Genomic DNA, 24,697 nt, shown 5'->3' on the forward strand with positions numbered 1-24,697 from the left:
CGGATTCCCAGATTGCAGTCGCCAGAATAGTCACTGATTGGCGAGAGGCGTGCTGTAGCTGAGTCAGGAATGGAGCTAGGGAGGTAGTCAACGGATTAGTAGTCAGGTAGTAGCAACCGGATGATGAGACAGAACAGAAGTTGGGAGTCTGGCTAGGAGTCTGCCTGGAGTAGAACCACAGGAACCAAGCGAGGAATACAAATGGCGAGACAGAAGCGTAACCAGAAACAAGGTCCGGATCAGAGTCAAATAGTAATAGAAACCATACCCAAGCATAGGATGTACTTTTATCTGCAGGCAAATGGTGTAACCAAATGGGTATCGTGTGCACCAGGTAAGGTTGAGGTGTGCTAACCTGGGGGTGGTTTCCACGTTGATCCACCATTGAAGTTCAATATGCCAAAAATAGTCCAAGGCACCACCAGATGAATGTTTTATTCTGTAGCACATAACCGCTTTTAAGAATAATGCATTGAAAAATGTTTCTGGCCGTGCGTAGGTTCCTTATTGCATATCGATCTGCTGGTAAGGCATTTCAGCTGATTCCCGTTTAAATAGGCCACCAAGCCTGAAGTCATCAGTGGGTGTCAGTTCCCCTGGCAACCTGATGCTGCCGGCTGTGGTGAAGAGGGGACCAGCGGAGGGGGAGGCGTCCGGTTGCCTAGCAACCGGACGCTCTCGTTGGCAGTAGCCGCTCGTTGCTGGAGCCGGGCGAGGTGAGTAATAGTAGGTATTGTTGTATTTGGTCATTTGGATCCATACATGGTCTCACGCTGCACCAGACAAATCATAACGAGACATCAGCATAGAAGTAAGTTATTGAGAAAAAGGTTTTTCACATAAATTTCCCAATAAAACATCCTACAGCACTGCACAGAGAATATAATGATTCACATCTGCTTCTGTTGCAGTGTTACCATCCAGTTTGCCCAGTTCCTGTTTTTACATACTAAATTATTTAATTCTGATCTATTATAAATTGTCTATTATAAAAGTCCGTTCTGGTCTATTATAAATTGATCCCTTATCAAAGATGATTATTCTTTGGCCTCCTTACAGAAAGGTCTGGTTTAGGTTTATTGTAGTTGGCTGATCCCTGTGCCTCCTATCAGCTTATTGCATAAGTATCTGTTCTCCTGCACACAATATCTAATGGCAGTGACTTTATTATAGTATTTAGTAGGGTTCCTGGTTTAATAATCTAACCAATCACTTTGACTACAGCTATATTTCCACCATTGACTGTGTAAGTATTTGTATAGAGGTAAACTGCCATCGAATGTCATATTTCCAGCTGTTCCATTCCTTCCCCTAGCGCGATGTATGTTCATCCAGACACAGGATACCCCAAACCCCAACAGCATCAAGTTCATCCCAGGAAGAGCAGTTTTGGAAGCAAGGACCATGGATTTCCCAAACCCTGCTGCTGCATTCTGCTCCCCTTTAGCCAGGTAATGGACACTGAAGCATTTTGCCTGTTCATCTAAAACTGCATAGTAGTTCAGAAGCCGGCCCTCGACTCGCTTCTTAATCCAACAAGCATTCCATTATATTTGGACGCTGATCATTAAAGGGAAAAACGTTGCAAGATCTTTCCAAAAGTAGGAATGATTCTCTATGTGCAAAGTTGCTACATATATTCTTCCAGTGTATTGTGGTACATGCATTATTTCTCATTCAATGATTGATCAAAGGGTATTCCACGCTATATGCCACAAATGTCTGGAACTCATAACTATTGGGAGAACAAGGCTTCTTCGACCCCTGTGCAACAGGCCAAAGTGGCTGTATATACATAGGAGGAGTCTTCGTGTAGCTATCAAATGATGACAGTGCTGCAATACCTTTCACAGCTGTTACAAAAGTAAAATCTGAGGTAAACAACGACAAGGCTGCAGCACTCGTACGATCGCCGAGGTCCCTTCAAACAGCTGATCGGTGGGGGTGCCGAGTATCAGACCCCCACCAATCTAATATTGATCGCCTATCCTAAGGATAGGCCATCAATTTTGAGATCCTGGATAACCCTTTTAAGAGGCATGCACCTCCTAATAAATTAGTCGCATCTTACTCTTCGGGCTTCAGTCTGAATGGCGTATGAAATGCCAGTCTTAGTAAATCTAGACCACACTGTATCTGTTTTCCCTGGAGAGTTCTCCACTTTTTATCATCATGTTCATTTAGGTCCAATATCCTGTGCTGATTCATTTCTTAATGTATCTATATACTGGTCAGAGCCCTGGTTTTCTTATAGAGCTCCCAATTCTCTGCATAGACATAGATTAAAAAGATAACATGCTGACTGCCTACAGCCACCACTAGAGGGAGCTCACTGCATACTGTCAAAAACTGTCATATTTTAAGTTCAATATATAGCTGTATAGTTCATCCATAATTACGGTCTGTATTTACGGACCGTAATTACGGACCCATTTATTTCTATGGCCGACGGACGCCCTCTAGGAAAAGATAGGACATGTCCTATTTTTTGCTTTTTACGGACTGTGCTCCGTTACTTTATATGGGAGCATGGCCCGCAAATGAGGGTGTCTGTCAGCGGCTGGCCGTGCCCGTGGGCACGGTCGTGTGCAGGGGGCCTCATAGTAATTAACCCCGTCATGTACCTCACACATTAACGCAAGGTTGTCCATTATGACGGAGAAACGTGATGGGGTTTATTACTATTAATGTGAGGCACATGGAGGTAAAAATTGTGCCTCACATCAGAAAATGGAAGAATTTTTTTATTATTCTTCTCAAAGTATCGTTTTGGTATCTAGAATCGCAATACTACACAAAGTATCAGTATCTAAGTCCAAATTCTGGTAACGTGACAACCCTAGTATGCAGTAAGCTCATAAACTCCCAACTCCCTCTAGTGGTGGCTGCAGGAAGTCAGCATATTATGTTTTGAATCTATGTCTATGCAGAGGATTTGGCGTTCTGTATCAAAAAATACAAAGCTCCAACCGCTATAAACATATATTAACCCCTTCGCGCACCACGAAATAATAGTACGTCATGGTACGAGGGGGAGGGATGTATGGAGTGGGCTCACGCGCTGAGCGTGCTGCATAAGCTGCTGGTGTCAGCTGTGTTGTCACAATGTTCCTGGCTGTTTAACCCCTCAAATGCTGCAGTCAATCGTGACCACAGCATCTGAGGCATTAAAAAGAGGGTACGGGCCCCTCTGACGGCTCATTGGTGCCCCACAACTTGATCGTGGGGTGCCGACGGTTGTCATGGCAGCCCAGAGGCCTAACTAAGGCACCAGGACTGCCTTCGCTCGGCCACTTTTAAGCCGTGCCCGTGGCAGAAGCCTAATGATCGCTGGTTCAAGTCCCCTAAAATGTGTAAAAAACTAAGTTATTTTAGTAGTGAAAAAAAAATACAAAAATTAAAAGTTCAAAACCCCCCCTCCCCTTTTTTCCACTTATTTTTTTCCTATAAAGTATTGTAAAAAATAAAAACGTAAACAAAGTTGGTATTGCTGCGTCCGTAAAAGTCCGAACTATTACAATATACCATTATTTAAAGAAATGATAAGCCAGAATCGCTGTTCTTTGGTCAATTTAGCAGTGCAAATTTTTTTTATAAAAAGTTGGGAGTAGCAATAAAAACTACAGCTCGTCTCACAAAAAATAAGCCCTCACACTGCTCAATCGACAAAAAAAAAAAAGTTTCGCCTTTCAGAATGCAGTTTAACATTTTTTATTTTTAACGTTTTTCTTTGTAAAATACCCAAAAAATATAAATTTGGTATCCCTGAAATCGTATTGAGCCGCAGAATAAAGCTGTCGTAAAAAACTAAACCCAATATACAATGGAGTAATCAGTTTTTTTTCCAGTTTTATCCCGCCAAGATTTTTTTTTCAATTTCCCGTTCTCTTATATGGTACTTTTAAATGGGGCCTCCCGCGCTAAATAAGCCCTCACACCACTCTATTGACGGAAAAATAAAAGTTATGGCTCTTGAAAGGCGCGGAGTGAAAAACAAAGATGAAAAATCAAAAAATGGCTCAGTCCCGAAGCGGTTAAGAAATCCGCACAGAGTTTCAAACTATTGAGATAAAAAAAAATGTTATTCACGGGTGGCCGTTCTAGCAAAGTCTTTACGTTTGATATTGTGCTAATGATCTTTTTTGTTTTTTATTTGCAGACATCTCTTTAGAGTTGAAGGAGTTAAAAGTATTTTCCTGGGCCCTGATTTCATTACTGTTACAAAGGTAACGTCCGTAATAAGGGGGTGAGGTGCAAAGGGAACGAATGAATTGGTCAGTAATAAATTGAACTGGTGTCATTATTAGGAGAGTGAAGATGTAGAGTGGAACTTGATCAAGCCTGACATCTATGCCACCATCATGGACTTCTTTTCTTCAGGGCTACCTATAATAACAGATGATGCTCCTCGCAGTGAGACTGGTAGGAGGGATTATTGATAGAAGTATTTATTTGCAAAATACCTTTGTTTTTGTGCTGTCAGCCCCTGGTCATGTAATTGGCAGCTGACCGCAAATAGGTTAATGATTGTTAGATAATTTTTCCACTTGCTCTGCGGTACCCATACCTCATATTTGAGGTGCCACATCACATTGGTGATACTTAATTCATTCTGGACTATTCGCAGCGGGGGGTAGGGAGTGTGTTGAAAATGGCTTCACTGGTACTCGTAATAGAGCAGCCATTCCCAGTTGCAGATTACATTATTTTATATGATCTGTGTACAGTTTAATCTCATGAACCCTCGCAAAGATTTCTGCAACAAATCTGCCACGTGTTAAAGGGTACCCTCTTATTATGCCCTGATGTACTCCGCACAGCTTACATATGCCCCCACATTATAAACAGAAATACCAATAATACCCCTAACGTAACTATTACCAAGCAAAATCTGCACTCCGAAAGCCAAATGGCAACTCCCCTTCTGAGCCCTACAGCGTGCCCAAGCACCAGTTTACGTCCACATATATGACATTTTATACCTGGGAGAACCCGCTCAACATTGTACGAGGTATTTGTCTTCAGTGGCACAAACTGGGCACAACATATTGTGAACTAAAATGGCATATCAGTGGAAAATTGTAATTTTCACTTGGCACCATCCGCTGCGCATTTAACCCCTTCGTGCACCACAACTTAATAGCATGTCGTGGTGAAGGGGGGCTTATATATGGAGCAGGCTCATGCGCGGAGCACGCTCCATATGCTTCAGGTGTCAGCTGTGTATTACAGCTGACACCCGGGACTAACGGACAGGAACAGCGATCGCGCTGTTACAGGAGCCTGTAAAAATTACATTATACTGCAATACTTTAGTATTTTCATCTATTGCACCAGCGATCTAATAATTGCTGGTTCAAGTCCCCTATGGGGACTAATACAATGTGTAAAAAAAAAAAAAGTCAATGAATTTGTTATTAGGAAAAAAAAAAATATAATATGTTTAAGGTCCAAAAAAAATCACTTACCCATTTTTCTTCTAAAGTAATGTAAAAAATAAAATTGGTATAGCTGCATCCGTAAAAGTCTGAACTATTACAATAGAGCATTATTTAACTCGCACGGTGAACTCCGTAAAAAACAAAGCATTTAAAACTGCAAAATCGCTGTTTTTTGGTCACCTTAGCTTTTAAAACAAAATGTAATAAAAAGTGATCAAAAAGTTGTATGTGCCAATAAAAACTACAGCTCGTCCCGCAAAAAATACTCCCTCATACCACTCAATCGACACTTTTTCTCCTTTATTCATTGTAAAAATTAAACATTTCTATGTTTTTTCAGAAAAAAAGAGTACATGAATGGAGAGAAGTGTCTGACGCTGATTGGTCGGCGTCATACACTTCTCTCCACAACGCCCACTTGGTCAAAAAGTAAAAACACGCCCAGTTGTCTATTAAGAAACTAATTAGCATAAATCTAAAATAGGTCATAACTCCGTCAAATTTGGTAGTTTTTCTAAATAAAAACCACTGCTGTGATCTACATGACAGCGGCGATCACATTATGTAGGAGATGGGGCACTTCTAATGTGGTGACAGAGCATATTTAAGCTCATTAGGGGACTTATGCCATGGGTATAGGCCCTTGCTACTAGGAGGCTGACACAAGGTAGGAAAAGTCTTGGCTTCACCCATGTAGACCATACCCTTCCTACACACACCGGCTTACACAGTTTAAACCTAACATCCTCAGGAGACCGATATGACTTAATTCTACAGTCAGCTGCTATTTTGTTAAAGTATTATTTCCCTATGGCTGATCATTTTTTTATTTATTTTTTTCCTAGCGGGGGGTCACATTTTTTTATTAGGTGCAGCTTTGTCCAGGGGTCACTCCTCTTTGACACTGTTTTGTTGTCTGTTCCTCTATCCCTTGTGTCGTGTCTTTGTCTCAGGAGGATCCCAGAGGTTTTCTTTTTACTGCTTTTGTACAAACTGATTTAGCCAGGGTCTCTGGGAAGGGTATGGCCTGCTTGGGCACAGCCGAGACTTTTAGTGCCTAGTGTAAACCTCCTATTTGCAAGGACTTATACCCATGATGCTATGTCCCCCAATGAATTCAACGAGAGAGATTTTACGGTGAGTACAATAATCCAATTATTTTAATGAGCAAAGCACCCGTGAATCCCACACTTCCAGTCTAATCTTTGTAATTGAAGCATCTTTTGCCAATTACACTCTTGGAGAAGTCATTAATACAGAGGTTTGCTTACTTTTTCTCTCTGCACTGTGGATGTATTCTCAATGTGCTCGTTAGGTCCAGAATTATTTGGACAGTGACAGTGGACAGTGAAAGTTTTGGCATTTTAGCAGTTTACCTAAATATATTGAATATACAGTTATATGATCAATATGGGCTTAAAGTGCAGACTCTCCGCTTTAATTTGAGGGTATTCACATCCTAATTTGAGGAAGGGTTTAGGAATTACATCTCTTTAATATGTAGCTGCCTCTTTTTCAAGGAACCAAAGGTAATTGGTCAATTATGTCAAAAGCTATTTAACCCTTTCATGCCGACAATCTGTAGATACACGTCCTTTTTCGCACATACCCCGTTCTGCCAGGGCATGAATATACAGATCTCTGTTCCAGCCGGCATAGTGCTGTGAAAAGCGCTCGGACGCCGGCTGTGTCGGTGTCCGCGGCTCCCCAGCAACCTGTTCTCTGACAGCCGAACCGATTGGTTCGGCTACAGAGAATATGATCACCGTTATTAACTGCTTCCTGACCGCCCACAGTAAATTCACGTCGGCGCTTGCTTGGCTCTGTGCAGCACCGACGTGAATTCACAGTGGGTGTTAAAAGCGCAAATCTGGGTGTCTCAGAGTAGCGCTGACCCCCGGATTGCGCTGTTAACCCCTGCCTCTGGTCCAAGGAGACATGATCGGGACCTGCTTGGTTCAGGTACCGATTACGTGATCGCAGGGAAAGTTTGTTGTAGCATACAACGGCCTCCGGTCTGCCATTCACGGAAGCCTATGAGGACCAGTGCCACCAATGTGACTAGGTAGTGTAATGTATTATAGCAGCCATCAGTGCTGCAGGTCTTCAAGTAAAAAAAAATTAATAAAAATGTTTTTATAAAAGTGTAAAAACAAGTTGTTTATAGGAAAAAAATAAAACGTTAAAAAAGTACACATATTTGGTATCACCGCGTTCGTAACGACCCCAACTATAAAACTATAATATTATTTTTCCCGTACGGTGAACACCGCAAAAAAATAATTAAAAAACAATACTTGCATCACTATTTTTTTGGCCATCACCCCTCCCAAAATATAGAATAAAAAGTCATCAAAAATTTGCATGTACCCCAAAATAATACCAATAAAAATTACAACCCGTCCCGCAAAAAACAAGCCGTTACACAGCTTTTTTGACTGAAAAATAAAAAAATTATGGCTCCCAGAATATGGTGACGCAAAAAATTATTTTATAGAAAAGTGATTTTATTGCGCAAACGCCACAAAACATAAAGACTATATACATCTGGTATCGCCGTAATCGTACCGAACAGCAGAATAAAGTAAAATGTCATTTATAGCGCACAGTGATTACTGTAAAAAAAGGACAAAAAACATTGTCAAAATTTATGTTTTTTTTGTCACTTTGCTTGCCAAAAAATCGAATAAAAAGTGATAAAAAAATCTGTAACCTAAAATGGTACCAATGAAAACTACAGATTGTAAAGCAACAAATAAGCCCTCGCACGGCTCCGGTGGAGGAAAATTAAAAAAAAGTTCTGGCACTCAGAATATAGCGACAGAAATTGTGCAGTGTCCAAAAGCGGATAAGATTGGGCACCATTTATCAGTGCGACACCGGCCACACATCTATGCATTATTTATTTACCCCATTATTATACCCTCTTATTATGCCCTGATGTACTCTGCCCAGCTTACATATGCCACCACGTTCTAAACTGAAATAGCAGAAAAACCCCAAACAGAACTATTACCAAGCAAAATCTGCGCTACAAAAGCCAAATGGCGCTCCTTCCCTTCTGAGCTCTGCTGTGGATCCTTTAGGTGCTCCTTTGCTTCTGAGGCCGGTGCTTCAGTCCATTATCAAGCTAGAGCCACATGTGGGATTTTTCTAAAAACTGCAGAATCTGGGCAATAAATATTGAGTTGCATTTCTCTGGTAAAACCTTCAGTGTTACAGAAAAAAATGTATTACAAATAAATTTCGGCAAAAAAAATGAAATTTCTAAATTTCACCTCTAATTTGCTTTAATTCCTGTGAAACGCCTAAAGGGTTAATAAACTTTCTGAATGCTGTTTTGAATACTTTGAGGGGTGCAGTTTTTAAAATGGGGTGATTTATGGGGTCTATCTAGTGCATAAGGCCCTCAAAGCCACTTCAGAACTGAACTGGTCCTTGACAAAATAGCCTTTTGACATTTTCTTGAAAATGTGAGAAATCGCTGCTAAAGTTCTAAGCCTTGTAACGTCCTAGAAAAATAAAATAATGTTCAAAAAACAATGCAAATATAAAGTAGACCTATGGGGGGATGTTAATTAGCAACAATTTTGTGTGGTATTGCTATCTGTTTTACAAGTAGATTACATTTCAAATTAGAAAAATTATAATTTTTGCACATTTTCTTTACATTGGTGTTTTTCACAAATAAGCTATGAATTTATTGACCAAATTTTTCCACAAACATAAAGTACAATATGTCACGAGAAAACAATCTCTGAAACGCTTGGAAAAGCAAAAGCATTCCAGAGTTATTACCACATAAAATGGGACTCGTCATTGAGGCATCGATGACCCTTTGTCCTGAAAGGGTTAATGGGCTATTCCCTCGTTAATCCATCATCAATTAAGCAGGTAAAAGGTCTGGAGCTGATTTCCAGGTGTGGCATTTGCATTTGGAAGCTGTTGCTGTGAACCCACAACATAAGGTCAAAGGAGCTCAATGCAAGTGAAACAGACCATCGTTAGGCTGAAAAATATGAAGAAATCCATCAGAGAGAGAGCACAAATGTTAGGATTGGCGAAATCAACAGTTTAGTACATTCTTGAAAAAAAAGAGCGCACTGGTGATCTCGTGAACTCCAAAAGGCCTGGACGTTCACGGAAGATAACAATGTTTTTTTCGCATAATCCTTTCCATGGTGAAGAAAAACCCATTCACAACATCTACCCAAGTGAAGAACACTCCTGGAAGTAGGTGTATCAGTATCTAAGTCTACCCTAAAGAGAAGACTTCATGAGAGCAAATACAGAGGGATCACCACAAGGTGCAAACCATTAATCGGCCTCAAAAATAGAAAGGCCAGATTAGACTTTGCCAAACAACATCTAAAGAAACCAGCTCAGTTCTGGAACAGCATGAAACTAAGATCAACCTGTACCAGAATGATGGGAGGAAGAAAGTATGGAGAAGGCTTGGAACGGCTCATGATTCAAAGCACACCACAACCTCTGTAAAACATGGGGGGGGGGGCAGTGTGATGGCATGGGCATGCATGGCTGCCAAAGGCACTGCGTCACTGGTGTTTATTGATGTGACTGAAGACAGAAGCAGCCGGATGAATTCTGAAGTGTTCAGGGATATAGTTTCTGCCCAGATTCAACCAAATGCAGCAAGGTTGATTGGACGTCGCTTCACAGTACAGATGGACAATGACCCAAAACATACTGCGAAAGCAAGCCAGGAGTTTTTTAAGGCAAAGAAGTGGAATATTCTGTAAAGGCCAAGTCAATCACCAGATCTCAACCCGATCGAGATGCATTTCACTTGTTTAAGACAAAACTTAAGGCAGAAAGACCCACAAACAAGCAACAACTGAAGACGCTGCAGTAAAGGCCGGGCAAAGCATCACAAAGGAGGAAACCCAGCGTTTGGTGATGTCCATGGGTTCCAGACTTCAGGCAGTCATTGCCTGCAGAGGATTCTCTACAAAGTATTAAAAAAAAACATTTTATTTATGATAATGTTAATTTGTCCAATTACATTTGAGCCCCTGAAATGAGGGGGCTGTGTAGAAAAATGGTCGCAATTCCTAAACGTTTCACAGTATATTTTTGTTCAACCCCTTGAATTAAACCTGAAAGTCTACACTTCAATTGCATCTCCGTTGTTTCATTTCAAATCCAATGTGGTGGCATGCAGAGCCCAAATCATGAAGATTGTGTCACTGTCCAAATAATTCTGGACCTAACTGTACATGATTAGTACAACTGTTATTAGTTTAGTTTGATTGTGTTTGTCTATAATTGTTATATTTGATAAGTAATCACTGCAGACTTCCGAAGGGTTCGGTTACGGTCCTATTACACGGCACGATATGGGCTGTGAAAACGAGCGCCGATCAACGAGACCGATCGTTAATCGGCGCTCGTTTGCTTCTTTCATAAGGAGCAATGATGTTTATACACGGAAATGTGCTGCCAAGAACAATGATTTTTAATGCTACATAAATGAGCAGATCAGCCAGTGAACAAGCGTTTGCTCGTTCATCGGCTGATCGTTGCCCTGTTTACACAGGGCTATCATCGGTAAGGAGTATTAATTTGAACACTCCTTTGCCCAATCATTGGCCGTGTCATAGGGCCTTAACTTTTTCTTGCAACTGTACGTGCTCAGAACCACTAAATATGTTTTGCTTGCTCGTAAATTATTTCCTTGTATTGGCAGTTTATATGGAATCTCACATATTCTTGGCTAATTGTTACATGTTTTTCCTGCAAAAGGTGCTTCAGAAGAAGATGACGAGGTTGTGGCCATGATCAAAGAACTTCTGGATACCAGAATCAGGTAACTAGTACAGCAGCATTTATACAGGTACACTGGAAATTGATACAATCGACTGTAAATGGTAATGATAACCACATAGATAGTGGCTGTTGGGTAATTGTGTTGAATATTCTGTGTCACTCAATTGCAGTCCATCATAAACATTTGGTGCAACAGGGAAATTATTCTCTGCAGAAAATTTCTGTCCGTTAAGGCTTCGTTCACATCTGCGTCAGGGCTCTCTTCTGGCGTTTCGTCTGAGCATTCCGTCAGAACAGAACCCTGACTGAAACAAAGGGAAACCATAGGTTTCCATCACCATTTATTTCAATAGTGACTGATCCGGTGCAAATGGTTTCCATTTGTCTCCGTTGTGCAGGGGTTCTGTCATTTTGACGGAATCCATACCATTGTCGACTGCGCTATCCATTCCGTCTAAACGACGGAACCCTTGCACAACAGAGATAAATGGAAACCATTTGTACCGGATCAGTCTCCTCCTTCCCTGCCCAGCAACACAGTGTGATCATATAGTGTACAGCTTCCACTCCCGACTATGTTCTCAACTGATGTGATACCTCCGGTTGTTTCACAGCTAGAACTGGTGCCATGAAAGATTAGAATCCCCTCTTTCATATGTCACCAGAACTTCTGTTCTAGGTGGTCCAAAGCCGAAGATATTGCTGTTTTGAAGTGATCCCCCATCCCTCTAGCCTCAGTCTCTCACACTGTATGAAGCCGCTTCATTCTGATAGGATAGCGTCAAAGGCTCCACCTCAGGAGAATCGCTGGTGTTGACACCCACTTGTGTGGTATAGCCTCATTTGCATCCTGTATACATAGAAGTTGTATCGTTCTCTATATCAATATGAAGTATGCATGAAGGTATACATGACCCAAAATAGCTGTAGCAATATGTCTGCCATTATGGGTATCGCTGCCTTCTGCTGCAGCTTCGTCAGGTGTGAAGAGCATGTGTGTGCGTGTGTATATGTGTGTGTGTATATATATATATATATATATATGTATGTATGTATGTATGTATATTTTATGTAATTTATTTTTATAAATGACATTTAGAAAATAGGAAACAGGTGAACAACACATGTACAAATTGCAAAGGTACCTCCTTATGCCGTCCATCCAGACTAATGGTCACCACGGCCAGGCAATTCAACTTTGAGTCTGGAAATGTCCACTTCACATGCCTCGAAATCATAATTCGGGGCATGCGCATAGGAGTAGGGTCTTTGCACACAGAAACCCACGGGACCAAAAGACTTAAAAGTAGCGCATGTTCAAATTGGTCCCAATGACCATATGCTGACCGTCAATAGTTAAGCCACTAATCCCTGAATTCCTATGTCGCTACATCTGGTCCCAAGACACAACGTATCATAAAGAACCAGACTCAAATAAATTAACTCCCATCAGGTGTGGTTTGACCTGTGGAACATGCCAAAAACAAAATTATGGAAGTGACAAATACATATCCCAATAAACATCCACAAAGAAATGAATAGATGAAACAGAAGCCATTCAAATGTACATTCAGAAGACTTGTATGCAGAGAATAATCTGATGCAACAGATCCAGTTATTTATACATATCTAGTCATTTATAAATGGTGTTAAAACAGTAGCCATAGTATACTTGGATACATATCCAAATGGATATAGGTACAACAAGTGGTAGCGCTACCAGTCTACATAGAAAGAAGTGTGTAACATAGGTCGGTGCACTTAACAAAGAGCTTCAAGCTACACGTAGATATGTTTTTGGGTTGGTGTATATAGAGCACAAAAATGTGCTGCAACATGAATAAAGAACAAGGAGCTGCTACCACCAAATCCCACAACGCCCAGAAAAGATGTCTGCCCATACAGAATAGATTAGAAGCAAAGGCATGCATAGAGCAGACTCATTACAATATTCAAGGTCATGTCATGGTTGAGCCAAAATAGCTTAGCTTTCAAATGATACCAGGATAACAGCTCTAGGTGAAATACTTGGGGGTGCAGCACACGTTTGATGTCAGGGAGCAGGATGAAAAGTTTTACTTTTACTGTCATGTTCCCCCTATACAGCCTCCCAGTGACCCCAAGGGTGTCCCACAGGAACTTTTCTTCATGTTATCACCCCTATTACGATTCAGAAGAGAGATCTGCTCTCTGATTATCAAATTTAAGGAAGAGAGGGGCGTTCTACCGGAAGGAGAAGATGAGCAGTCACACATCTAATCGCCCACAGCTCTGTTTTGGCTTGCTAAATCAAGTGGTTTGCATAACAAGTGGAGTTACTAAACTGGATTGACTTGCTGCGTTCTTGTGTGGGATACTGTGTCTGATCTATGAATTGAGTGCTTGCTAATAGAAGTTTGCACAACTGACACAATTTAAAACCCTTTTTTCCTTCTTAGCTTCTGTCCTGCTCTGCAGCTGACTAGGGGGACGGGTTAACTGCTCTCAGGTGGTATAAATTAGCCCTCAGGCCTCTGTAGAGCTTGCTCTGTTTTGGCTTGCTAAATCAAGTGGTTTGTATAACAAGTGGAGTTACTAAACCGGAGTGGATACTGATCTCCCTAACAGCCGGGAGAACAGCCCAGCTAGTAGTCGGCGGGATGGTAATGCAGGTAAGAGAAGACAATTGGTAGTTGTAGGGGATTCTATAATCAGGAAGACTGATAGAGTAATTTCTCTCCAAGACCGCCTCAACCGAATGGTTTGATATCTCCCTGGTGCCAGGGTTCGACATGTGGTGGAACGGGTGGATAAATTACTGGGAGGGGCTGATGATGAGCTAGCTGTTGTGGTCCATGTAGGTACCAACGACAGAATAAATGGTAGGTGGAGGAGCCTTAAGAATAATTTTAAAGAACTAGGCTACAAGCTGAAGGGAAGGACCTCCAAGGTTGTATTCTCAGGAATACTGCCTGTGCCATACATATCACAGGAAAGACAGCGGGAGCTCAGGGAGTTAAATGCTTGGCTTAAGTCTTGGTGTAGAGGAGAAGGCTTTGGGTTCCTAGAGCACTGGGCTGACTTTTCATTGGGGTACAAACTGTATTCTGCAAATGATTTGCACCTAAATTGAAGGGGGTCTGCTGTGCTGGGGTAGAGAATTCTATCTGGGGTGTTGAGGTATTTAAACTATGGCTGAGTAGGGAGGGCAATGTAGAAAATAAAGGGGTAGTCATGTTAGAGAGGGGTCAGACTATATTGGTGGGGGAGAAACAGTGGGGAGAGGACTAGTCAAAAGGATAAGGAGATCCTTTTGTTACAAAACAGCAATGCAAATAAAAATACCCAAATAATGTCAAATAGTCACATTTCTGAAAGTGAAATATTTAAAGGCAAGTTAAAGTGTGTTCACAAATGGCAGAAGTCTAGCAAGCAAAATGGGGGAGCTGGAGGCCTTGGTACTGGAGGAAAATATAGATATAGTTGCTGTTGCTAAAACATGGCTGGACTCTTCTCATGACTGGGCTGTAAATCTACAGGGTTTTACACTGTTTCGGAAAGACAGGACAAATAGGAAAGGCGGTGGTGTTTGTCTGTATGTGAGAAGGGATATGAAGGTGAGTGTGAAAGAGACAATAGTGGGTGAAGACTGTGAGGAGGTTGAAACCTTGTGCGTGGAATTACAAAGGGAGGTAAACACTGAAAAAATTACTTTTGGTGTAATCTATGGACCCCCCAATATAACTGAGGAGATGGAAGGTCAGCTATATAAAAAGATGGAGCGGGCTGCACAGGCGGGTACTGTAGTGATAATGGGAGATTTTAATTTCCGGGATATTAATTGGTGTCATGATTCAGCTTCAACTGCAAAGGGGAGACATTTCCTCAACCTGTTGCAGGAAAATGTTATGGGCGAGTTTGTGGAAGACCCGACTAGAGGTGAAGCTCTGTTGGATCTGGCCATTTCTAATAATGCAGAGCTTGTTGAGAATGTCAATGTTAGTGAAAACCTCGGTAACAGTGATCACAATATAGTTACATTTTACCTATACTGTAAAAAACAAACACAGGCTGGGAGGGCAAAAACACTTAATTTTAAGAAGGCCAATTTCCCCAGGATGAGGGCTGCAATTCAGGATATAGACTGGGAAGAACTAATGTTAAATAATGGGACAAATGATAAATGGGAGATTTTCAAATCTACTTTGGGTAATTATAGTGCAAAATTTATTCCTATAGGGAACAAGTATAAACAACTAAAATTAAACCCGACATGGCTTACACCTTCTGTAAAAAGGGCAATACATGACGAAAAAAGGGCATTTGAAATATAGAAATCTGAGGGTACAGCTGTAGCCTTTGTAAATTATAAAGAGCGTAATAAAATCTGTAAAAATGTAATAAAATCAGCAAAAATACAAAATGAAAGGCGGGTGGCCAAAGATAGTAGAACAAATCCCCAAAAATTATTTAAGTATATAAATGCAAAAAAAAACAAGGTCTGAACATGTGGGACCCCTAGATAGTGGTAATGGGTAGTTGGTCACAGGGGATCAAGAGGAGGCAGAGTTACTAAATGGGTTCTTTAGCTCTGTATATACAACAGAAGAAAGAGCAGCTGATGTAGCCGGTGACAGTGCTGTTAATATATCAGTTGATATACTAAATTGGATGAATGTAGAGATGGTCCAAGCTAAATAAAATAAATGTGCACAAGGCCCCGGGACCAGATGGGTTACACCCTAGAATTCGTAACCCCTTCCCGACATTTGCCGTATGGGTACGCCATGGAAAGCATTGACTTCCCGCATCTTGCCGTACCCATACGCCGAATGTTTGGGACCGGCTCAGAAGCTGAGCCAGTGCCATCATCACCGGATCTCAGCTGTATCTTACAGCTGACATCCGGCTGTAACGGCGGGGACCGAAATTAGCTTCGATCCCCGCCATTAACCCCTTAAGTGCAGCGCTCAAACGCGATCGCTGCTTTTAAGGTGTTTGCAGCTCATCGGAACCCCAGCAATTAAATTGCCGGGGTTCCGGTGGCTGCAATGGCAACCGGAGGCCTAATACTGGCCTCCCGGTCTGCCTAGCACGGAAACCGGTCAAGATCCGCCCGGCGGCGGAGCCTGATCGGCTTCCGTAGCTGCCGGCAAGATGGCGCCGGCTCAGGAGCTGATCCGGCGTCATCAGCGGTGGAAGTCAGCTGTATGTTACAGCTGACATCCACCTGTAACGGCAGGAACCGGAGCTAGCTCCGATCCCTGCCATTAACCCCTTTGATGCAGCAATCGAAAGCGATTGCTGCATCGTAGCGGTTACTAGCAGATCGCCAGCCCTGACAGGCAATCGGGACTGGCGACTGCTGCTATGGCAACAGGAGACACAATGGTCTCCTGCTCTGCCATTACGGAAGCCGATTAGGCTCCGCCGGGAGGCGAAGCCTAATCGGCTTGCTGTCAGTGAATAACTGACACATCTAATACATTGCACTACGTAGGTAGTGCAATGTATTAGAAAAAAATAAATCTGACAACTGGACCTTCAAGTCCCCTAGTGGGACTTGAGAAAAAGTGTAAAAAAAAGTATAAAAAAGTGAAAAAAATAAAAGTTTGATAACAATAAAAATTTGAAGTAATAAAATAAAACACAATCCCCCTTTTACTCTTATCAAGTCCTTTATTATTGAAAAAAAATAATAAACCATACGTATTTGGTATCGCCGCGACCGTAACGACCTGAGGTATCAAAATATTATATTATTTATTGCACACGGTGAACAGCGTAAAAAAAACCTGTAAAAAACGATATCAGAGTTTCTGTTTTTTGGTCACTTTGCTCTATAAATATAGGAATAAAAAGTGATCAAAAAGTCGCACATATTCCAAAAATGGTACCTATAAAAACTATAGCTTGTCTCGCAAAAAACAAGCCCTCATACAACTCCGTCGACAAAAAAAATAAAAAGTTATGGTTCTCACAACTTGGTGACAGAAAAAATACATTATTTTTACAAAAGTAGTTTTATTGTGCAAAAAGTTGTAAAACATAAAGTCCTATAAATTAGGTATCGCCGGAATCGTACTGACCCGCAGAATAACGTGAACATGTAGTTTATAACGTATGGTGAACGCTGTATAAAAAAAACTAAATAAAACTATGCCAGAATTGCGTTTTTTTTGTTTACCTGACCTCCCAAAAAATAGGATAAAAGGTAATCATAAAGTCGCATGTACCCCAAAATGGTACCAATAATAACTACAGCTCGTCCCGCAAAAAACAGCCCTCATACCACTACGTCTATGAAAAAATAAAATTAGTTATGGCTCCAATAAGTCAGGAAATAAAAAATATGCAGTTGTGCAGCCCGAGGGGAACATTTCTTATGTTTCAAGAGGCGATTTATCAAGGACCTAAAATTAGGGAACCAGGAAAGAGAGGGCCCAAACATATCTGCTGGAAGCGCCGGTGCCAGCATAATAATTAGAGAGCTGTCTTGTTATGGTGGCACAAGCCGTGCACCACATATTGTCCACATATCTGTGGAAAAAAATCCCATTTTCACTCTGCAACATCGAGTTTACACTAATTTCTACAAAAGACCTGCAGGGTTAAAATGCTTACTACACCACTAGGTAAATGCATTGAGGGGTGTAGTTTCCAAAATTGGGTCATTTCTGGGGGGTTTCCACTGTTTTGGGCCCACAGGCGCCCAGAAACCAATCCAGCAACATCTGCACTCCAAATGGCGGTCCTTCCCTTCTGAGCCCTGCCGTGTGCCCAAACAGCAGTTTATGACCACATATGGGGTATTGCCGTACTCGGGAGAAATTACTCTACAAATGTTGGGTTCATTTTTTTCCTTTATTTGTTGCGAAAATGAAAAAATTTGCGCTAAAGCTACGTCTTATTGAAGAAAAAGGATTGTTTTTATTTTCACTGCCCAATTCTAATAAATTCTATGAAACATCTGTGGGGTCAAAATGCTCACTACGCCCCTAGATGAATTCCTCAAGAGGTGTAGTTTCCTAAATGGTGTCACTTTTTGGGCGTTTTCATTGTTTTGTCCTCTCAGGGGCTTTGCAAATGCGACATGGCCTCCACAAACCATTCCTGCTCAATGTGATCTCCAAAAGCCAAATAGCGCTCTTTCCCTTCTAAGCCACGGCGTGTCTCCAAACAGCCGTTTATTACCACATGTGGGGTATTGTTTTACTCGGGAGAAATTGCTTTACAAATTTTGTGGTGCTTTTTCTCCTTCAGTCCTTGTGGAAATGATAAAAAATTAGCTAAACCTACATTTTCTTTGAAAAAATTTAGATTGTCATTTTCAGGGCCTACTTCCAATAATTTATGCAAAAAACCTGTTGGGTCAAAACGCTCACTATACCCCTAGATAATTTCCTCAATGGGTGTAGTTTCCAAAATGGGGTCACTTGTGGGGGGTTTCCACTGTTTTGTCCCCTCAGGGGCTTTGTAAATGTGACATGGCCTCTGCAAACCATTCCTGCTAAACTTGAGCTCCAAAAGCCAAATAGCGCTCTTTCCCTTCTCAGCCACGCCGTGTCTCCAAACAGCCGTTGTTTACCACATGTGGGGTATTGTTTTACTCAGGAGAAATTGCTTTACAAATTTTACGGTGCTTTTTCTCCTTTAGTCCTTGTGGAAATGAGAAAAAAAATCGCTAAACCTACATTTTCTTTGAAAAAATGTCGATTTTAATTTTCACGGCCTACTTCCAATAATTTCTGTAAAAAACCTGTGTGGTCAAAATGCTCACTATACCCCTAGATAATTTCCTTGAGGTGTGTAGTTTCCCAGATGGGGTCACTTTTGGGGGATTTTGACTGTTTTGGCACCGCAAGAGCCCTTCAAACCTGACATGGTGCCTAAAATTTATTCTAACAAAAATAAGTCCACTAGGTGTTCCTTTGCTTCTGAGGCCGGTGCTTCAGTCCAGTAGCACGCTACGGCCACATGTGGGATATTTCCTAAAACTGCAGAAACTGGGCAACAAATATTGAGTTGCATTTCTCTGGTAAAACCTTCTGTGTTATAAAAAAAAATTGTATTCAAAATTTATTTCTGCAAAAAAGTATGAAATTTGTCAATTTCACCTCTACTTTGCTTTAATTCCTGTGAAATGTGTAAAGGGTTAAGACATTTTCTAAATGCTGTTTTGAATACTTTGAGGGGTGAAGTTTTTAAAATGGGGTGACTTTTTGGGGGTTTCTAATATATAAGGCCCTCAAAGCCACTTCACAACTGAACTGGCCCCTGTAAAAATGGCCTTTTGAAATTTTCTTGAAAATGTGAGAAATTGCTGCTAAAGTTCTAAGCCTTGTGATGTCATAGAATAATAAAAGGATGTTCAAAAAACAATGCCAATCTAAAGTAGACATATGGGGGATGTTAATTAGCAACATTTTTGTGTGTTATAACTGCCTGTCTTACAAGCAGATACATTTAAATTGAGAAAAATGCTAATTTTTGCAATTTTTCGCTAAATTTTTGGTGTTTTTCACAATTAAATACTGAACATATCGAGCAAATTTTGCCAGTAACTTAAAGTCCAATGTGTCACGAGAAAACAATCTCAGAATCGCTTGGATAGGTGAAAGCATTCCGGAGTTATTACCACATAAAGTGACACATGTCAGATTTGAAAAATGAGGCTCGGTCAGGAAGGTCAAAAGTGGCTAAAGAGGGAAGGGGTTAAAGAGCTTAGTTCAGTTATTTCTGTCCCCCTCTTCATAATATTTAGACATTCTCTAGTGACTGGACTGGTGCAGGGCAAATGTGGTGACTATTTTCAAAAAGGGCTCTAGGTCTTCCCCGGGTAATTATAGACCAGTAAGCTTAATATCCATCGTGGGGAAAATGTTTGAGGGGCTATTGAGGGACTATATACAGAATTATGTGACAAAAAATAGTATAAGTGACAGCCAGCACGGTTTTACTAAGGACAGAAGTTGTCAAACCAACCTGATTTTGTTTTTATGAAGAGGTGAGCAGAAGCCTAGACAAAGGGGACGCTGTGGATATAGTTTTTTTGGACTTTGCAAAGGCATTTGACACTGGCCCTTATAGACGTCTAATGGGTAAATTAAGGACTATAGGTTTAGAAAGTATCGTTTGTAATTGGATTGAGAATTGGCTCAAGGACCGTATCCAGAGAGTTTTGGTCAATGATTCCTACTCTGAATGGTCCCCGGTTATAAGTGGTGTACCCCAGGGTTCAGTGCTGGGACCACTATTATTCAACTTATTTATTAATGATATAGAGCAGGGGTCTCAAACTCTGACGGGTAAGTGGGCCGCATCTAGAAAAAATGTGAAGTTGACGGGCCGCATTACTTTCAAATTTTATACAATACAAAATTATTGTTAATCAATTATTTGAACTACTATAACACTATATTACTATAATAGGAATACTATATTACTATAATAACACTACATTACTATAATAATGCTATATTACTATAATAATAACACTACATTACTATAATAATACCGCTAGGTTTAAAATTAGAGATTTCTCCACGTGCTTATTTCAACAATCCAGTTTTCCAGTTTAAGTGTCGCCAAATGCAGTCTGGGCAGCCCCTTTTCAGATAGTGCCGCAGTGCCCCCGGTGGATGCTGCCGCAGTGCCCCCGGTGGATGCTGCCGCAGTGCCCTCCGCAGATGCTGCCACAGTGATGTCAGGGGCTTGCCCAGAGCTGGAGTCCCGGAGCAGAGCTGCTTCTAGCACTCTGCCTGGGATTTCAGCTCTGCTCCTGACATCACTGTCCATATATGGACAGAGATGTCAGGGGCAACCCCAGAGCTGGAGTCCCGGGCAGAGCGCTAGTAGGCTCTTCCTGGGACTCCAGCAGTGCTCTTGACATCACTGGGACTCCTGCTCTGGGGAAGCCCCTGACATCATTGTTGATGTATGGACACCGATGTCAGGGAATTCCACAAAGTCCTGGAGCAGAGCCGATACTAGCGCTCTGCCCGGGACTCCGCTCTGGGGAAGCCCCAGACATAGTGTGGCCAAACATGGACACCGATGTCAGGGAATTCTACAGAGTCCCGGAGCAGAGCCGATACTAGCGCTCTGCACGGGACTCCGGCTCTGGGGAAGCCCCAGACATCGCTGTTCATATGTGGACACCAATGTCAGGGAATTCCACAGAGACCCGGAGCAGAGCCGATACTAGCGCTCTGCCCGGGACTCCGCTCTGGGAAAGACCCTGACAGTGTGTCAATATATGGACAGCGATGTCAGGGAATTCTACAGAGTCCCGGAGCAGAGCCGATACTAGCGGCTCTGTGTCCCGCGGGCCGCAGATGACCGCCCCAGGGGTCGCATACTTGAGACCCCTGATATAGAGGATGGGATTAATAGCACTACTTCTATTTTTGCAGATGACACCAAGCTATGTAATATAGTTCAGTCTATGGAAGATCGTGAATTGCAAGCGGATTTAAACAAACTTAACTGTTTGGGCATCCCCTTGGCAAATGAAGTTTAATGTAGATAAATGTAAAGTTATGCACCTGGGTACGAACAACCCGCATGCATCATATGTCCTAGGGGGAGCTACACTGGGGGAGTCACATGTTGAGACGGATCTGGGTGTACTTGTAAATCATAAACTAAATAACAGCATGCAATGTCAATCAGCTGCTTCAAAGGCCAGCAAGATATTGTCATGTATTAAAAGAGGCATGGACTTACGGAACAGGGATATAATATTGCCACTTTACAAAGCATTAGTGAGGCCTCATCTAGAATATGCAGTTCAGTTCTGGGATCCAGTTCATAGAAAGGATGCCCTGGAGTTGGAAAAAATACAAAGAAGTGCAACGAAGCTAATAAGGGGCATGGAGAATCTAAGTTATGAGGAAAGATTAAAAGAACTAAACCTATTTAGCCTTGAAAAAAGACGACTAATGGGGGACATGATTAACTTCTATAAATATATTAATGGCACATACAAAAAATATGGTGAAATCCTGTTCCATGTAAAACCCACTTAAAAAACAAGGGGGCACTCCCTCCGTCTGGAAAAAGAAAGGTTCAACCTGCAGAGGCGACAAGCCGCCTTTACTGTGAGAACTGTGAATCTATGGAATAGTCTACCGCAGGAGCTGGTCACAGCAGGGACAGTAGATGGCTTTAAAAAAGGCTTAGATAATTTCCTAGAACAAAAAAATATTAGCTCCTATGTGTAGAAATTTTTCCCTTCCCTTTTCCCATCCCTTGGTTGAACTTGATGGACATGTGTCTTTTTTTCAACCGTAATAACTATGTAACTAATCGGACTTCTGTGACTCAAGTGTTTACCATGATCTGGATTGTCTAAATGTTTGGTCTCCAATCTCTTTGATTTTCTGAAGATATTTGCATAGGCATAAGTCGCATGTAAGAACTCTGCACATCTTGAACTTTTATTTTTAGGGAGTGTTGTACGTCTCGGGCTCTGCTTGCGTCAGAATTATAGCTACAAACACTAGTTTTTTTTGCATTTCTTTTTTGTTGTCCATAGCAGAACAGAATATAATGTCATTGTAGTGAAGATGATAGCTGTTTTTTCTTTTAGCAGAACTGGTACTTCCTATAGTGTCATATACATTCAGCATGTAAGTTTAGATCTCATTTAAAGCCCACGCCTTGTCACGTTGGGGTTTCAGTTACCTGTGATGTCATTTGGTTGACACTAGCAAGGAATTTGTGACTACATCCAGACACAGATTCAGTATAATAGCTGAGGATGTGTCATTAGGGCAGGGTCATGACCTACTAACCAGTGAACTTTCCTATTAATAGGTGTGTCAGGACAGGTTCATCCATGAATGTATCTAGATTAAAAATAAAAGAAGAATTCTGTGCTGCACCTCATTATGTATTATTGTGTAAAAAGTCTTATTGAGCAGTATGCTATACTGTACATTCCCTTGAATAGGCTTTCCTATTAAAGGGAACCTGTCACCAGCATTTCACCTATTAAACCAGCACTACCAGGTGGTGGTGGGTGAAAAATCATTTCTATATAACCTATAATAGTTTTCTTTAGTGTTCCCACACCGTATGCTAATGAGCAGAAAAGAGTCAGATCTTCGTTTGAAAAGAGTCAAATCTTCATTCCTCAAGTATTTCCGAGATTTCCCTAATTTTGATTGACAGCTCCTCGTCTTCCCCCATACACAAAATCCTGCGTCTGTGCATTGATGTCCTCTTCTGGTGTGTGCGTACAAGGAGACACCGGATTATTGCGATAAAAGGCGCGAAATGTTTGCAGACCGTTATTTACAGTCGGAGGAGGAGTTTAGGAGAGGGGATAACGGCAATTAACTTTTTATATCAGCGGCCAGGGAGGGATAAGTAAAGTTCAATAGGTGACATGCTGCGACAGGTTCCCTTTAAAGGGGTTTTTTCATTCTCCACCTAGATTTGGCATGGGGCGTCACCTTTGCTGACAGTGTTGGGGGTCAGGGAACCTCCATTCTCCCAATAGGTGGGGATCCCTGTGGATATGCCTGAAATGTCTGCGATAAGGGAAACCCAATCTCGATGATGTGTGAATGTGTGAACGGTGGAGCTATACAACACCCTCCATATCAGGCACTGTTACCCATCATGAGCATGAGGCTTGACATCACAAAAAGGCTTGTTTGTTTTTTTTTGTTCTGGTTGATCAACTCCGATTTGAGAGACATTGGAGTTTTAAAAACCAAAACAACTATTAAAAACGCAGTTTGAACCTAGCCGGAGAATGGTCAGATGTTAAAGGGAATGTGTCGTGAATGAAACCTTCTTTTTTTTTTTTAAGTGTCGTTACTTATTTCTATTATATTTTTTACGTTTTTAGCTGTTTTTTTTTTTTTTCTTCCATATGGTGGAAAGTATTAAAAATCAAATAGTAATTTGACATGTTTTTCTATGTTGGCCACCAGGGGGAGCACTTCCCATAATTACAGCAAGGTGAATAAGGCAAAGCAACCTGACTCAAAGCTGCTGTAAATGTGGGAGGAAATCTCACCCCCCCTCCCACAAGCCAGGAAAAGGTGTCTTCAAATTGCTAAGCAGTGTCCGGCAGTCATTTTGGGTGTGATTCTGCAGCTGGCAGAAGTTATAGGACACACCAAAAGGCTAAGGGTATGTTCACACGCTTACTAAACAAAGGGAAAACAGCTCCTGATTTTCAGCCATTTTTAAATCAAACTCGCGTTTTTTAACGGCCGTTTTTGGAGCTGTTTTTCTATAAGTCAATGAAAAACTGCTCCAAAAACGTCCCAAGAAGTGATGTGCACTTCATTTTGGTGGGCGTCTTTTTACGTGCCGGTTTTGGAAAACGACCACGTAAAAAACGCCCTGTCGGAACAGAACGCCGTATTTCCCATTGAAACCAATGGGCAGATGCTTGTAGGCGTTCTGCTTCCGATTTTTCAGCTGTAAACATTGTGTGTGGCCTTACCCTTAGGGCTTATTCAGACGAA

General features: G+C 41.5%; 1 protein-coding gene across 3 annotated transcripts in view; it reads left to right on the forward strand.

Annotated features, from left to right (window-relative positions):
• The window catches only part of NFU1 (NFU1 iron-sulfur cluster scaffold), a 63,404-nt gene that overhangs the window by 8,893 nt on the left and 29,814 nt on the right, over window positions 1-24,697 (forward strand). For all 3 annotated transcript variants that reach the window (XM_075858530.1, XM_075858531.1, XM_075858532.1), the window contains exons 3-6: window positions 1,316-1,451; window positions 4,160-4,226; window positions 4,308-4,422; window positions 11,205-11,268. In XM_075858530.1, the coding sequence (XP_075714645.1) occupies window positions 1,316-1,451; window positions 4,160-4,226; window positions 4,308-4,422; window positions 11,205-11,268 (382 nt within the window). The remainder of the gene's footprint in view (window positions 1-1,315; window positions 1,452-4,159; window positions 4,227-4,307; window positions 4,423-11,204; window positions 11,269-24,697) is intronic.

This window comes from Rhinoderma darwinii, chromosome 3 (genome assembly GCF_050947455.1).
Source record: "Rhinoderma darwinii isolate aRhiDar2 chromosome 3, aRhiDar2.hap1, whole genome shotgun sequence".
Classification (NCBI taxonomy): domain Eukaryota; kingdom Metazoa; phylum Chordata; class Amphibia; order Anura; family Rhinodermatidae; genus Rhinoderma; species Rhinoderma darwinii.